Source organism: Panthera uncia, assembly GCF_023721935.1.
Source record: "Panthera uncia isolate 11264 chromosome A1 unlocalized genomic scaffold, Puncia_PCG_1.0 HiC_scaffold_17, whole genome shotgun sequence".
NCBI classification, from domain to species: Eukaryota; Metazoa; Chordata; class Mammalia; order Carnivora; family Felidae; genus Panthera; species Panthera uncia.
In genome coordinates, this window is record NW_026057577.1 from 123,354,607 (window position 1) to 123,371,959 (window position 17,353).

A 17,353-nucleotide genomic window follows, 5' to 3' on the forward strand; every position below is an offset into this window, starting at 1 on the left:
TGAAGAACTGTATTGTCATCTTCATTAGATATTGCAAGGATATATCTCTAACAAGATATAATGTATGATTAGATATCTCCAAGTTATTTTAATAAAATGTTAAGTGTATAGCAACTGGAATTACTGTACTATCTGATTTTTACAAAAATTGAGAAATTCAAACTCTGCCAACATTGAGAACCTGGAGTTTTAATTATGAAAACAAAACAACAGCTGTAGTGTATTGAGCCTCTGCTGGGTCCCCGATATTGCTGTGTTACATGCATTGACCCTGGTGTAAGCCTAACCTGTGAGGTAGATGCCATTATTGTCCCCGTTTTATAGTGGAGGATATTGAGACTTAGAAAAGTTTAGTGCTATTTTTCTGTTTCATTTGGAGCTGGCAGTTAAAATGCTATTGTTTAGTCCTAACAAATACATTTTGTCATATGAATAATAGGTTATACTAAATATAACACTTGGGCTACTGATAGTGGCTTTGAAATATATATTTTTTAGCCCTTAGCTATTGATGAATTTACTGAGGGTTTATAGTATATTTTATTATCATTTTTAAAGTTAATATAAGCAGTAAAAATGCTATTTAAAAAAACTGTTGTGTAAGGTTTATTTATTTATTTTGAGAGAGAGAGAGTTGGGGAAGGGCACAGAGAGAGTGAGACAGAGAATCCCAAGCAGGCTGCATGCTGTCAGCACAGAGCCTGACATGGGGCTTGAACCCATGAGCCATGAGATCATGACCTGAGCCGAAATCAAGAATAAAAAGCTCAATCAGCTGAGCCACCCAGGCTCCCCAAAGATGGTATTTTTAAATGACATTGCTGTTATTTAAATAAAACTAGTAAGAATCTGGCTTTAAGTCCTGTAATTTTTTTCTCTAAGTTCTTTGTAGATTCCATTTGTGTTTTAGTCATCACGGGGAGACAATCATTTCTGCTTCACCAGGTTGTTGTGAAGATTGACTATTGTATATAAAGCACCGAGCTGCGAACCTGATTCCTCTAGGGTCTCCGTCATCGGCAGCTTTTCTCTCCACACTTACTGGGGAGAGATGACACATGACGTTAAGGAGGTTGCAGAGAGTTCTGACTGTATGTGAGAAGCATAAACTCCATTTTATCCCAGGGAATCACTGGAGAATTCTGAGCAGAAAAGTATAATAAGGGGGTTTTGAGAAAGACTAGAATGGAGGCAGAGATCCTTTGGTGAGCTGTTAAATTCATCTGGCCTGTGAAACAGTAAGAACCTGGGCAGTGTGTGAGAAAGCGAGAGACATTCTGAATAGGCAACTGCTGTCACTAAGTGGATAAAAGAGGAGAAGGAGAAAATGAATGGCTACTTTGTGTTGTTAGACTATAGGCATGAGGATATCCTAGCTCTGATGTCAAATTCGAGAGCACCTGTAGACCAAATGTAATAGTTGAATGTGATGCTGGGGTATATAAATGGCCATATTTAGGATCCAGTTTTTTATAGGAAGTGGAACTTGATGAGAGGTTTAAGCCTGAAAAACAGATGTAAGAGCCTTTTATATAATTATATAGTTAAGAATTAGTGCATCTGTTATCACCAAGCAATATGGAAAAAGGGAAAATGCCAAAGAGCAACCTGTGAAATGTCACCCTGTAGAGAGGAAGGGGAGCCTCCCAGTGAGGGACATGGACAAGTAGACTCTGGTGAGGGATTTTCAAGAAGTAGTAAGTGGCTAACAGTTTCACAAGAATCCATAAAGTCAAGAATAAAGATTGAATTTGTTAAGGACATTGGGTACTTTCAATATAAATATGAAGAGTAGAAGAAAGCTGGCTGGGGATAGAGATAGGCTCAAGAAGCTGTAAGTATAGACTACTTAAGAATTCTGATATTAAAAGGAAGTAGAAAAATAAGATAAGAGAAATGAAGTCAAAGATCATTTCAAGATGGGGATAAAGACAAAATCTTTAATGTTTAAAGGAAGAAGAAAAGAAAGTAGGAAAAGTGAGATGGAAAGTACCAGGTTGGGGAGGTGATTCATTCAGGATTGTAATAGCTTCTTAAGTTAGGAAGTGAGAGAAGAAAGGAGAAATGTCAGTAAATGGCATAATACATATAAAGATGGATAATTAAAATGTTTTTCTCTAGTATTCAATATCTAATGTAAATTAAAAAGGAAACCAAATTATTTTTTAGAGTACAGAATTTAGATGCCCTAATGGGTGTTTTCTCTTCCAAAGTTGGCATCTTAGAAGGATGGATAGTCACTCTCTTACTTCTAATGCTCAAAACCAGCTTAGATTTTCTCCTTTGAAATTGACTTCTGTTTCTTAGCACAGTCTTGTGGGTTTTTAAAAAAAATTTGTGAGAGAGAGAGCACAAGTGGGGAATGGGGCGGGGTGGGTGAGGGAACAGAGGATCCAAAATGGGCTCCGTGCTTATAGCAGAGAGCCCGATGCAGGACTCAAACTCTACAAACTGCAAGATCATGACCTAAGCTGAAATCAAGAGTTGGATGCTTAACGACTGAGCCATCCAGGTGCCCTTCTTGTGATTGATCTTAACGGTGGCAAATAATTTACTCACTGAAAACAGATCTAAGTTTTGGAAATAGCTACAAGATTTCCAGAGGCATTTCTGAGAAATGAGGTAGATAATCAGGCTGAGAGTCACTGTTTGGAATTAAAAAAAAAAAAAGGAATTGTGATTTTCAAGGAATAAAGCTGATCTGTGTGTTCAGTAAATTATGAAGGCAGTCCCATAGAAGAGTTCCAAAACTGGTTTGAAAATGAACTAAGGATCAAATCATCCTGTGTAACTACTATGAAAAGGTATTTATTTGGATATAACACTTTTCTGCCCTTTGATAAAAGGAATCAGAAAAGAAATTTATAGTTATGATCTCATGGTTCAGGAGTTTGAGCCCTGCATTGGGATCCTCTGGTCCCCCCGCCACCGCCCCTCCTCACTTGCTCTCTCTCTCTCTCTCTCAAAAATAAAACATCTTAAAAAATTAGATATTCGGGGCGCCTGGGTGGCGCAGTCGGTTAAGCGTCCGACTTCAGCCAGGTCACGATCTCGCGGTCCGTGAGTTCGAGCCCCGCGTCAGGCTCTGGGCTGATGGCTCGGAGCCTAGAGCCTGTTTCCGATTCTGTGTCTCCCTCTCTCTCTGCCCCTCCCCCGTTCATGCTCTGTCTCTCTCTGTCCCCAAAATAAATAAAAAACGTTGAAAAAAAAAATTAAAAAAAAAAAATTAGATATTCTCCCAAATGTATTACTTTTAGATCACCAGAGCTTTTTTGTTTTTTGTTTTAGTAAATTGCACTTCAGTATTTTAAACTGTGTAGTAAGCAAAGGACTGTACTTCCTAAAGTATATTATTCCGAGTACTCTGGATAGAAAAGCAATAATCTGAAAATGCAGAGAGTATTCACTACCAAATAGCTTATTCAAGAGGAGGATAAGAATACTACACATACGTATCTTTAAACCTATTTGGAGGTTTAAATATATTGCAATTTCTGGTTATATAATTTCTAAATCGGATTAATAGATGAAAGTAAAAAGATAACTGACCTAAAATTTTTATTAATAATGTTTCTTTTTTTAGGTGTGAATAACAGTGATGAGTTATTCGAGAGGTAAATATCTTAAGAATTCATTCACAATTTTACTTGAAGTTGGGCATAAACTGAGTGGAAAACTTTGTTGTTCATGTGTATGTGAGCTGCTACACTACATATTTTTTCATGGACTCTAGAAATATAATTAATTTTCACTGAGAATGGAATGTTTTAAGAAGCTGAGGTTTACTATATTACATCCTTCACTGTTTTAGCATAAGGAATTAGAATATAATAGACTGCATTTGCTACATTTCTTTAACTGCCTATATATTCAGCAGGCAGGACGGGTAGAACTGATCTCCTGAGCCTTATGTTCACTTTTTTAAGAGCCCCTAAGAAGTCACCAATTACTAATGATTAGACTTTTGCACTGAGGATCACTGGAAAGTAGAAGGAACATTAGTTCTAGGTTTATGATTTTGGTGTTTGTTTATGCTCTTGGAAGGCATAGTTTTACATGTTCATTTTTTAAACTTTACATGTTCATTTTTGATTAATGTAATTAAGTTATAGATACTGACTTCTATTTCTCAAAATGCATTTGAAAATGAAGTATTTCAGTAGACCCACTCCAGATGACTGGATTGACTGATATTGCCGACATTATTGAGGACATTATAACAAAAGATGGAGTTTCCAGTGAAGAGCTCGGCTTAACAGAACAACAAGCTAAGACTATCTCCAGGTAATAATTGAATAATTCATTTTTAACCCATTTAAAATGTTTATGGTTCAAGAATATGGTTCAAAATTAGTCATATTTTATTTTAAATTTTTTTAATGTTTATTTTTGAGAGAGAGAGCAAGCAAGCATGAGTGGGGGAGGGTCAGAGGGAGAGGACGAGAGAGAATCTGAAGCAGGCTCCACGCTGCCAGTGCAGAGCCCCATGTGGGGCTCAAACCCACAGACCATGATATCATGACCTGAGCTGAAATCAGGAGTTGGTGGCTCAGCTGACTGAGCCACACAGGTATCCGCAAAATTTGCCATATTTTAATGTGATGTTTGTGTGTCACTCCTTCCCTTTCCCAACAGTAGACAGACTTGTGTATTTAATACAGCAGCACATCTGTATCCTCTGAGTTTTCCCAAGGTCTCATCACTTTATTTTTGTTGTCATTATTATATTTTAATTTATTTATTTTGATGTTTTTAAAAATTTCATTATAGTAACATAGAGTGTTAGTTTTGGACGTACAATACAGTGATCCAGCAATTCTATACATTACTCAGTGCTCATCGAGACAAATGTACTCTTAATCCCCATCACTTCTTTTCACCCATCCCCCACCCACCTCCCCTCCGGTAACCATCAGTTTGTTTTATAGTTGAGAGTCTGTTTTTTGGCTTGTCTCTTTTTTTTTCTTTGTTCATTTGTTTTTCTGAAATTCCACATATGAGTGAAAACATAGGGTATTTGTCTTTCTCTGACTTACTTCACTTAGTTATACTCTAGCTCCATCCATATTGTTGTAAATGGCAAGATTTTCTTCTTTTTTATGGCTGAGTAATATTCTACTCTATGTATGTGTGTGTATGTATGTATGTATATATACACACATCCATTCATCTGTTGGTGGATACTTCTTTATCCATTCATCTATTGATGGACACTTGGGCTGCTTCCTTAATTTGGCTATTGTAAATAATGCTGCAGTAAAAATAGGGGTGCATATATCCCTTTGAATTTTTGTATTCTTTGGGTAAATACCTAGTAGTAGAATTATTGGAGCATAGGATAGTTCTATTTTTAATTTTTTGAAGAACTTCCATACTGTTTTCCACAGTGGCTGCACCAGTTTGCATTCCTACCAGCAGTGTATGAAGGTTCCTTTTTCTCCACATCCTTGTCAACACTTGTTATTTTCTGTGTTTTTTTATTTTAGCCACTCTGACAGGGGTAAGGTGATATCATAATGTGGTTTTGATTTGTACTTGCCTGATGATGAGTGATGTTGAACATCTTTTCATGTGTCTGCTTGCCATCTGTTTCTTTGGAGAAATGTCTGTTCATGTCTTCTGCCCATTTTTTAATTGGATATTTGTTTTATTTGGTGTTGAGTTGTGTAAGTTCTTTACATACTTTGGATACTAACCCTTTATCAGATATGTCATTTGCAAATATCTTCTCCCATTCAGTATGTTATCTTTTAGTTTCGTTGATTGTTTCCTTTGCTGTGCAGAAGCTTTGTATTTCAATGTAGTCCTAATAGTTTGTTTTTCTTTTTGTTTTCCTTGCCTCAGGAAACATATCTAGAAAAATGTTGCTATGGCTGATGTCAGAGAAATTATGGCCTGTGCTCTCCTCTAGGATTTTTGTAGTTTCAGGTCTCACATTTGGGTCCTTAATCCATTTTGAGTTTAATTTTTTTGTATGGTGTAAGAAAGTGGTTCAGTTTCATTCTTTTGCATGTTGCTGTCCAGTTTTCCCAACACAATTTGTTGAAGAGACTGTCTTTTCCATTGCATATTCTTTCCTTCTGTGTTGCAGACTAATTGACTATATAATAGTGTGTTTATTTCCAGGCTCCCTATTCTGTTCCCATGTGCTTTGTGTCTGTTTTTGTACTTGTGCAAAACAAGTTTAGTGCAGGTTGGTAGTATATCTTGAAATCTGGGATTGTGATACCTCCACTTTTGTTCTCCATACACATTGTGAGGTTATTTGTTCTAGTTCTGTCTGTGAAAAATGCTGTTGGTATTTTGATAGGGATCGCATTAAATCTATAGATTGCTTTGGGTAATAGGGACATTTTAATGGTATTTGCTCTCCCAATCCATGAGCATGGAATATCTTTTCATTTGTTTTTGTCATCTTTAATTTCTTTCATCAGTGTTTTATGGTTTTCAGAGTACATATCTTTCACCTCCTCAGTTAGGCTTATTCTCAGTTATTTTATTATTTTTGGTGCAGTTGTAAATGGGATTATTTTCTTAATTTTTCTTTCTGCTGCTTCATTATTAGTGTATACAAATGCAGTGAATTTCTTTATATTGATTTTGTGTCCTGCAACCTTAGTGAATTCAATGATCAGTTTTAGTAGTTTTTGTTGGAGTCTTTAGGGTTTTCTATGTATAGTATCAGATCATCTGCAAATAGTGAAAGTTTTATTTCTTCCTTACCAATCCAGATGCCTTTTATTCTTTTTTCTTGTATGGTTGTGTGGCTAGGACTTCCAGTACTGTGAAGTGAATTACAGTGGTGAGAGTGGACATCTTGTCTTGTTCTTGATATTAGGTGAAAAACTCTCAAGTTTTTTACCATTCAGTATGATGTTAGCTGTGTGTTTTTCATATATGACCTTTATTATGTTGAGGTATGCTCCCTCTAAATTACCTGCTTTGTTGAAGGTTTATATCATGAATAGATGTACTTTGTCAAGTGTTTTTTTCTGCATCTGTTGAAATGATCATATGGGTTTTATCCTTTCTCATGTTGATGTGATGTATCATGATGATTGATTTGCAAATATTGAACCACACTTGCATACTGGAAATAAGTCCCAGTTAATCATGGTGAATGATATTTTTAACGTATTGTTGGATTTGGTTTGCTAATATTTTGTTTAGGATTTTTTCATTTGTGTTCATCAGACATAATTGGCCTGTAGTTCACTTTTTTTGTAGTGTCTTTGTCTGGTTTTGGTATCAAGGTAATGCTGGCCTCATAGAATTAATTTGGAAGCTTTCCTTCCTCTTCTATTTTTGGAATAGTTTGAGAAGCATAGATGTTAACTCTTCTCTACATGTTTGGTTGAATTCAGCTGTGAAGCCATCTGGTCCTGGACATTTTTTGGGAGGTTTTTTGATTATTGATTCAATGTAATTGCTGGTAATTAATCTGTTCAAATTTTCTGGTGGTTCCTGCCTCAGTTTTGGGAGGTTGTTTCTCAGAATTTTTCCATTTCTTCTAGATTGTCCAATTTGTTGGCATATAATTTTCTATTCTCTTACAATCCTTTCTATTTCTATGGTGTTGGTTGTTATTTGTTATTTCTCCTCTTTCATTTCTGATTTTGTTTGAGTCTTCTGTTTTTTTCTTTTCTTTTTCTTTCTTTCTTTCTTTTTTTTTTTTTTTTTTTTTGGTTGGGTCTGGCTAAAGACTTATCTATTTTGTTGATCTTTTCAAAGAACCAGCTTCTGGTTTCATTGATCTGTTCTGTTGGTTTTTTAGTTCCTATTTCATTTATCCCAACTCCAATCTTTATTATTTCTTTTCTTCTACTAGGTTTGGGTTTTGTTTGTTCTCCTTTTTCTAGCTCCTAAGGTTAATTGTTTATTTGAGATTTTTCTTGCTTTTTGAGATAGGCTTGTATTGCTGTAAACTTTCATCTCGGAATAACTTTTGCTGTATCCCAAAGATTTTTCACCATCGTGTTTTCATTTTCATATATCTCTATATATTTTTTAATTTCCTCTTTGATTTCTTGGTTGACTCATTTGTTGTTTGAAAGCATATTATTTAACTTCTATGTATTTATGCTCTTTCCAGATTTTTTCTTGTAGTTTATTTCTAGTTTCATAACACTGTGGTCAGAAAAGATGCATGGTATAACTTTGATCTTTTTGAATTTAAGACTTCTTTTGTGGCCTAATATGTGATATATCCTGTAGAATGTTCCATGTGTACTTGAAAAGAATGTGTATTCTGTTTTAGGATGGGATGTTTTGAATATATCTGTTAGATCCATCTGGGTCCAATGTGTCTTCCAGAGTCACTGTTTCTTTGTTGATTTTCTGGTTGGATGATCTATCCACTAAAGTCCCCTACTATTATTGTATTAGTATCAATTACTTCCTTTATGTTTGTTATTAGATGCTTTATGTATTTGGGTGCTTTCGTGTTGGATGCATAAATATTTACAATTGTTATATCTCCTTCCCTTTCCTTCTTCCTATAAAAGGATTCTTCCCTTTATGATTATGTAGTGACCTTCTTTGTCTCTTGTTACAGTACTTTTTTTTTTTTTTTAACATTTATTCATTTTTGAGACACAGAGACAGAGTGCTAGTTGGGGAGGGGCAGAGCGAGGTGAGACACAGAATCTGAAGCAGGCTTTAGGCTCTGAGCTGTCATCACAGAGCCTGATGCTGGGCTCAAACCCACAAACCACGAGATCATGACCTGAGCCAAAGTCAGATGCTTAACTGACTGAGCCACCCAGATGCCCCTACAGTCTTTTTAAAAAATGTTTATTTATTTATTTTAAGCACGTGAGAAGGAGAGGAGCAGAGAGAGAGAGAGAGAGAGAGAGAGAGAGAGAGAGAGAATTCCAAGCAGGCTCCACGCTGTCAGTACAGAGCCAAACCGGGGCTAACCATGAGATCATGAACTGAGCCGAAGTCAGGAGTCAGATGCTTAACTGATTGAGTCACTCAGGTGCTACTATAATCTTTGTTTTAAAGTCTATTTTGTCCAATATAAGTATTGCTACCCCAGCTTTTTTCTTACTTCCATTTGCATGGTAAATGTTTCTCCATCTTTCAATCTGCTTAGGCCTGAAATGAGTCTCTTATAGTCTCATATAGATGGGTCTTGCTTTTTATCCATTCTATCACCCTATATTTTTTGATTGGACCATTTAGTCCATTTACATTCCAAGTAGTTATTGATAGGTATGTACTTATTGCCATTTTGTTAATTGTTTTATGGTTGTGTTTGTACTTTTCTGTTCCTTTCTTCTCTTGCTCTCTTTTCTCATGGTGTGCTAGCTTTCTTTAGTGATATACTTGGATTCCTTTCTCCTTGTTTTTTACAAAAGTATTACTGGTTTTTGATTTGTGCTTATCACTTAGTCTGTATATAACATCTTATTCATATAGCAGTCTATATGAAGTTGATGGTTGCTTAAGTTTGAACCCATTCTTTACTTTTCTCCCCACCCCCAATATTTTAGGTACATTGTGTCATACTTTACATCCTTCTTTTTGTGAGTTCCTTGACTAATTTTTATACATATATGTATTTTTATTACTTTTGTGTTGCCTGCTTTTCTTACTTGTACTTATGATTTTTTTTTGTTTCCACTCAGAGTCCCGTTTGACATTTCTTATAGGGAGGTTTAGTGGTCATGAATTCTTTTAACTTTTGCCTAGGAAGCTCTTTATCTCTCCTTCTATTGCTAATGATAGCCTTGCTAGATAAAGTATTCTTGGCTGCAGATTTTTTCCTTTCAGCACTTTGAATAGATCATGACACTCCTTTTCTGACCCAAAAAGTTTCTGCTGAAAAATCAGCTGATTGCCTTATGAGGTTTCCCTTGTATGTAACTGTTTTCTTATCTCTTGCTGCTTTTAAAATTCGCTGTCATTTTTTGCCATTTTAATTATTATGTGTCTTGGTGTGGACCTCCTTGGGTTGATTTTGTTGGGGTATCTCTGTGCCTACTGGATCTGTATTTGTTTCCCTCCCCAGATTCAGGAAGTTTTCAGGTATTATTTTCTTGAAATAAAATTTCGGTCCCCTTTTCTCTGTCTTCTCCTTCTGGGATCCCTATAATGCAAATGCTATTATACTTGATGGTGTTGCTGAGACCCTGGCACTGATTTCATTTTGTATTATTTTTTTTCTCTCACCTGTTCAGCTTGATTGCTTTCTATTACTCTGTCCTCCAGGTTGCTGATCCATTTCTCTACTTCCTCTCGTCTACTATTCATTCCATCCAGTTTATTTTTAATTTCAATTATTGATTTCTCATCTCTGATTGGTTCTTTTTATGTTTTCTATTTCTTTGTTAAGGGTCTCATTGGTGTCCTTCACTCTTTTTTCAGTGAGTAACTATATGACCATTACTTTAAGTTCTCTATCAAACATATTACTTATGTCTGTTTTGCTTAGGTCTCTTTCTGCAATTTTTGTCCTGTTCTTTCATTTGGGACATATTCCTCTGTCTCCTCATTTTGTCTAACTCTCTGTAACTGTTTCTGTGTGTTAGGGAAGTCATCTATGTCTCCTGCTCTTGCAAGTAGTGGCCTTATGAAGAAGTGGTCCTGTATTGCCCTGCAGTGCAGTGTTCCCTCTTCACCAGAACCTGGCACTTCAGGGTATCTCCTCTGTGTGTTGCATGTGCCCTGTTATTGTGGCTGAGCCACTTTTTCCTTCAGTCTGTTGTCTACATTGGCTCTCTTTGCCTGCTGTGGACAGGGTTTGATTCCTGTGTTGTAAGTGGGCCAGTCTGGGGCTGCCTTGGGCTTGAGTTGAGTCACACCAGGTGTTTGCCAGAGATGCAGTAGCACCGAACAGCAGGGCACGTTCCCTGTCCTGCCCCCTGAGAAGCTTTTTATGTGGGCAGGCCCTGCAGCCAACTGAGATGTCTACCCCACGTCCAATGCTGGTACCACAGTCTGAGTGTTGCGTGTGGTTATCGTTCCTTCTCCCTGGGGCAGGAGTCACTGTGGTGTTGGCTCCTGTTGGGGCTGCTTGTATTGCCAGGCTTGTGGCAGTTTTGGATGGGCTGTGACCGAGAGCATATCGGTGGGGGTGAGTCCACAGGACAGCGCTGGGGCAGGACGTGTGCCGTTATCATGATTTGTGTGGGTTTGCCGTTGGAGGACAGCTGGAGTCGAGTCCTGGCTGGAGGGTAAGGGTCCACAGGAAAACATGGGGGTGGGTGCACTGTTAGCATGTTAGAAAGGGAGTGTCAGTGTTGCGCTAGTTCCCACAGGATTCCCTGTGTCTAGACTGGGGGGGTGGGGGATGGATGGTGCCTGCCAGCTCTTTTGTTCTTGGAGAAGTCTCCCAAAGATCTTTGCCCCTCCAGCACAGTCTCTGAGATTAGTAAATAAACCTCCCTCCCCTATGCCTCAGGTATTTTTCAAACCGCTGCTTCCATGCTGTATCCTGCAGGGCTGTTTCTTGTGCTGTCTCTTTAAGGGCAGGGGCTCAGTTCACCTTAGGTTCAGGGATTGACTGGGAGGACTTAACAGAACTCTCGTAGAGTCATAACGACAATTACGGCAAGAGAAGCACATGCAGTAAATTCCAAGGGAAACCAGGCACAAGTTTGCAAGTATCCTCTCCCGGTGCAGTCACAACAGGACACACTTAATTCCTACAGCAACAGGTTGTGACTACACATGTGAGACAATGTCCACCAAGGAAGCTCATTTAGAGACTTAGTTCCCAGAGATTTTCTTTGGGGCTGGTTGGGTAGGCAGCCTCTGCCTGGCACATACCGAATCCAGATTTCCAGAAGGAAAAGCAGGTGTTCAGTATAAATCACATCGTTTGTACTTGTGACCCACCTTCCATCTAGGAAGACATTCTCCTCCCATGCTGGGTGATGAGTCTGCCCCATACCCCTATCTCACACCACCTGTTTTCTTGGACCACTCTCAGTACTACTTGTGTCGGTTCGTATCATCTGAGAAGTAGAAGCCAACATGAGATTAGATGTGCAAGACATTTATTGGGAGAAAGCCTGTGAGGAGAAAGGGGGAAAAACACAGAAGTCAGAGGAAGCATCAGACCACATTGTAGCTGTGATCCAACCCTGTGAAGGAGAGAGGGAGGGGGAAGGGGAGAGGGTTGAGTAAGTAAAATCTGAGTACAGTGTTGTTCCAGGAAAGTTTCAGCTGGGTCAGTGGTGAGGTGTCAAGCCAGAGTTGCCCACCAGAGGAGTTCTGTGTCTTGCAGGAATGGGCCAGTCATAACATCCCTGCTGTGCTCAGTCATTAGCTCAGGCCAGCCCATGGGAAGTATGGCATGGGCATGAGTTTGAGGCTGGATTCACAAGGGCAGCCGTTTTAAAGTCAGCTCTGTATATAAGTTTTAGAAGTGATTGAGATAATCCAGGAATAGATGATGGGTGAAGAAGCCCAAAACAGAACCTTTAATCATTTTTCTTTCTTTCTTTATTTTAGAGAGAGCAAGAGTGGGGAAGAGGGGCAAAGGGAGAGAGAGAGAGGGAGGGAGGATATGAGAGAGAGAGAGAGAGAGAGAGAGAGAGAGAGAATCCTGTTCAGGCTCCACACTTAGCATCAGCCCTGATGGGGGTTCGATCCCACGACCTGGGATCATGACCTGAGCCGAAATCAAGAGTCGGTCTCTCAACCAACTGAGCCACCCAGGTGTCCCCCAAGAGAGAACCTTTAAAGACATTAAATTGAAGTCGTGAGCAGAGAAGAAAGGAGCCAGCATAGGAAGCTGCACAGTGTTTTCAGAGTTAAAATAAAATGGCCCAAGTAAGAGAGAGTTTAAAGCAGAAAATAAAAGCCAGTTTATTAAATGTTATAGAGAAGTCCACAGGATGAAGAGGCTGTTGGTGAGCTCTGAGATCATTTTCAGTGGATTTCAGGGAACAGGATGGAGCAAACTGATAGAGATCTTAATGTATCCTACTTTTGAGAATGGGCAAAATCTTTCCAAATAGGGGTGCCTGGCTGGCTCAGTCAGTGATGCATACATATGACTCTTGGTCTGAGAGTTATGAGTTCAAGCCCCATTTTGGGTGTAGAGGTCACTTAAACAAAATATCTTGGGCCACCTAGGTGGCTCAGTTGGTTAATTGTCCAACTCTTGATTTCTGCTCAGGTCATGATATCACGGTTCTGAGTTCGAGCCCCACATGGGGTTCTGTGCTGACAATGGAGAGCCTCTTCCTCTATCTCTCTGCCCCTCCCCTGCTCATACTCGCTCTCTGTCTCTGTCTCTCTCTCAAAAATAAATAAGTAAACATTAAAAAGTCTTTCCATAGAAACAGTATTTAGTTGTGATACTACTTGTATCCATAAAAAATTTAAAATCAAGTGATGTCCTGACTGTGAAATTTCTCAGAATTCAGCATTCTTCTGGTAGACCAACACAAAGACCTGAGAAGGAGAGAAGAGAAATTCAAATGTGGATGAAAAGAAAACGAAAGGAAAGAATGGCGGAATACTTAAATGAGCTGGCGGAAAAGAGAGGGCAAGAACATGATCCTTTCTGCCCCAGGAGCAATCCAGTAAGTTTGTAAAATCAAGGGCAATGGAATTGCCACAGAATATGTGTAGTTTTTCCCTGGAAATTAGTCAAGGAAAGGATTAACAGACCGAAAGGATTATTAGAACAGAAATGTTACCATTTTACTTAAGTCAGAAAATGTTAAGAAATTACCTTAACAAAATGTAGCAAGGTATTCTACAAACCATGTCCTCTTGAACTATTTTAAATATTTTTTTTTACCCCAGGTTAATTATGGCTGTGGCTAATTTGGCCAAATGAAGATGTTGAGTGATTAGGTGACCAGTTGGAGCTATTCCCTTAATTTTCAATGAGAGTTAATAGCAGTTGAACAACTGACTGTGTGTATAGTAAAGCCATTTTAAAAATCAGTCTTCTGGGGTGCCTGGGTAGCTTGGTCTGTTAAGCAAGCATCCAGCTCTTGATTTTGGGTCAGGTCATGATCTCACGGTTTGTGAGCCCTGTGTTGGGCTCTGCACTGACAGCGTGGAGCCTGCCTGTCCTCTGCTCGATCTCTCTCCCTCTCTCAAATAAACTTAAAGTTATAAAAATCAATTTTCTATCCATAAGTTATCTACAAAAAATAAAGTGTAAGGTCCAGTCACATACCAAGGGTACCGTGGTGTGGTGTGTGTGTTTGTGTGCGTGTATGTGTGCGTTTCAGCTAGCCTTTATCAACATTTATTTACTGAGCCTTGACTGTGGACATCACCGTTTTCTTCAGAAGTTGAAATAAAGCAATTTTACTTTATAATCTGAAATATCATAATAGTACTTAATTTTTTCAGCATCATTAGGGAAATAACGTTCTATAAAAGTATATTTTCCAGATAAGGCTGTCACATTTAAGCACCAAATGGTGCAAAAGTAGGTGAACTATATGAAGTGCATAATTTACTCAACTTATGTCTGCAGAAGTCATGTCAATGTTAATATGTAACATTTCTTCTGTTGATAGTTTTAGGGACCTGGTAATGACCTTCGGGCTACTGAGGTACATGACTAGAATCTTTTTTTTTTTTTTTTGCATTTATTTATCTATCTATCTATCTATGTATCTATCTATGTATTTAGTTAGAGACAGCACGAGCAGGGGAGGGGCAGAGAGAAAATCCCAAGCAGGCTTTATGTTGTCAGCACAGAGCCCGATGTGGAGTTTGAACTCAACAAACCGCAAAATCACAACCTGAGCTGAAACCAGGAGTTGGACGTTTAACTGACTGAGCCACCCAGATGCCCCATGACTAGAATCTTAAAGCGCATGTGTTTGTGTGTTCCTCCACCCCATGGGGGTGGGTTCTGATATCACCCTCTCTGTGGATCAAGTAAATACCAAAGATAGTTAGAATTGTGCCCAAATTTAGAATAAATTAACTCTGAGGGCACTGGGACTGCTTGGTTCATAGACTTTGTGACCTCTCCATCATGACTGCAGACACCTATTTCTTTATTTTTAGCTTCTATTTAGGTTAAGGTATGGGATTAGTGAGGGGTTAATATAATTGAAAATGTCATTTGAATTTATATCAGAAATTAATAAGACCTTTAATTTGTTACTGACTACTTCCGTGCAGGACCTACAGAAAGTGAATCCACTTCTATGTACACATTTTTATATACACAATTGTTTGTCAAAGGACTAGACTTCATTGGTAACAGTAATTCTTAATGTTCTGGAATAAGATGTATGTAGCTGACATTTGCCAATTGCTTCATGATGCATACGTTTTGAAGAGCTTACAAGTCACAGTGAACGTACTACAGTAGGTTTCTGGTAAACATTTTAAAACATCAAAATGATGGCTTTCAAGGTCTGACTCCTTTCTGCTTTATCAAGCAAGCTCTTGGTGAGATTAATCACAAGACTGAGCATGAAGAGTATGTGTCTCCATCCTTAAAATGCTCTTGTTTTCGATTTTAAACGCAGCAGATAATGTATTTTCTCAAAAGGAGAGAACTTTAATTTAGCTACTAAAATAGATTTTGCATTCCACATATTAAACCAGATTTTGATTACATGATGCTTTAACATTTTTCACATTTTGTGCTGGGATAGGAAGCTTCATCAAATAGGACAGTGTTTTTGCACTGTTTCCTAAATAGCAAAAATATGTTTTAAACTCCTATTAAAATTGATTAGTGGAATTTTCGTGTTTTCCGTGGATCATAATGGCTTAATTATTTGCACTCAGCAATAATGAACTAACTGGGTATTTGTCATGCAGTTTTACATGACTTCAAGAGAAATCAGGCTAAGAGCGAAGATGAAGGATGAAAAAGACAGGTGAGCTGGCTAGCGGTGCACGAGTGTTTTCTCTAACTTGCTCACCCGAGGCCTGGACAGTGTCATAGGAATTCCAATTTTCGCAGTAGTCCCTGTTTGTCCATAAACAGAAAATTATGGGTGATAACTCCAGGGAAAATAATTAGACTCCACTAGCCTTCTTCAGGAATCTGCTTTCAAATATTATTTATCCCATTGAATTTTTGTGACTTCCATTCCTGCCATTCTGTCCCTCTCCCAATCCAGATATGTGCATTTTGAAAATACCCAAAAGGCCCTACAGATACCTTTACTAAAACTACCTAAGGGTTTTAAGAAATCTGAAATATGAATTTGCATTTGAAAAGCTTTGAAAAACACAAATGCTAGGTGATCTCAAACATCATGTTCCCTCCAGAAGAATGAACTGAAAATTAATCTTTTATTAAATATTGTTTAATTCTTTGTTTGAAGATTGCTACTCTCTGACCACTATAATCGTCGAATCTCACAAGCGTACAGTCTGATGAATGAATTGTTATCTGAATCAGTACAACTACCAACTACTGCACAGAAACCATTGCTTAACAGACCCAGAACTGCTCACGTGTCCAGACAGCAATGTTCTCTTTCTCCAAGAAGGTAAGACAAACTTTGGCAAGTCATTCAACATGATTACGTCATGTCAGGCATTATAAGAAGAAACTCAGTGCTTTTGTAAACCAAGTTCTGTATATTTGTACCTACCCTGCTCAGAAATATGATAATCAAGTAAAGAAAAAAATGGTCCTATAATTACGAGGTCTTTATAAGCTTATAGAAAGAATCACCAAGGAAAAAGACAAAAATGGCATTAAATCTCTAAGATATAATAACACTTCAGCATACCTAATACAATTTTGATATCCATTCAGTTATTTCCTTCTTTTCTGTAATTTTTAATATTTCCTTCTGTAATTTCCCTCCTAATTGCTCTCCTGTTTCTCCACTTGGCCCCATTCTTGCAGAAGCAGCCCCCACAAGCTTATCACTTCTCTGCTGTCTCTTACAGCACAAACCCAGGCCTAATCATGTCACTTGTGGTGTAGGATTTGGGGTCTACTCAAAATACCAGAGACTCCCTTGAAATATTTTCTTGAATAAAACAGGGTATTAAATACATAAATAGCTGCCAATAAGCAATTTGAAATGGACAAACGGATAAGCAGAAATAACTTCTTTGAAAAAAAATGAAGCTTGAGGTATGAGACATGGAGAATATTTTGTTGAGAACTGTTATAACACTAAATGTATCACTGAAGTACAGAATAAGCAATGTCAGGTGAATGTATTAATCTGAGCCAGAATTTGGGCTTTTTGAAATATAGTGATTTGGGATTTTAGGAACATAATAATTATATAATTTCTACTTTAGAGAATATCAACATGGTCACAGTATTCCAATAAATCAACCTGGAAAATTCAGATATATATTCAGACCAAGTTGTACCCAAAAGGGAAAAGCTTTTGGACAACCTGAAGGCCCTCCTTGGCCACATGGTAAGGTATTT

At 38.0% G+C, this 17,353-nt stretch overlaps 1 protein-coding gene across 6 annotated transcripts in view; it reads left to right on the top strand.

Moving 5' to 3' along the window:
- CPLANE1 (ciliogenesis and planar polarity effector complex subunit 1) overlaps positions 1 to 17,353 on the top strand; it is a 140,361-nt gene that overhangs the window by 112,501 nt on the left and 10,507 nt on the right. For all 6 annotated transcript variants that reach the window (XM_049648144.1, XM_049648149.1, XM_049648146.1 and 3 more), the window contains 6 exons: positions 3,584 to 3,614; positions 4,153 to 4,284; positions 13,376 to 13,541; positions 15,766 to 15,824; positions 16,278 to 16,445; positions 17,218 to 17,342. In XM_049648144.1, coding sequence (XP_049504101.1) covers positions 3,584 to 3,614; positions 4,153 to 4,284; positions 13,376 to 13,541; positions 15,766 to 15,824; positions 16,278 to 16,445; positions 17,218 to 17,342 — 681 coding nt within the window. The remainder of the gene's footprint in view (positions 1 to 3,583; positions 3,615 to 4,152; positions 4,285 to 13,375; positions 13,542 to 15,765; positions 15,825 to 16,277; positions 16,446 to 17,217; positions 17,343 to 17,353) is intronic.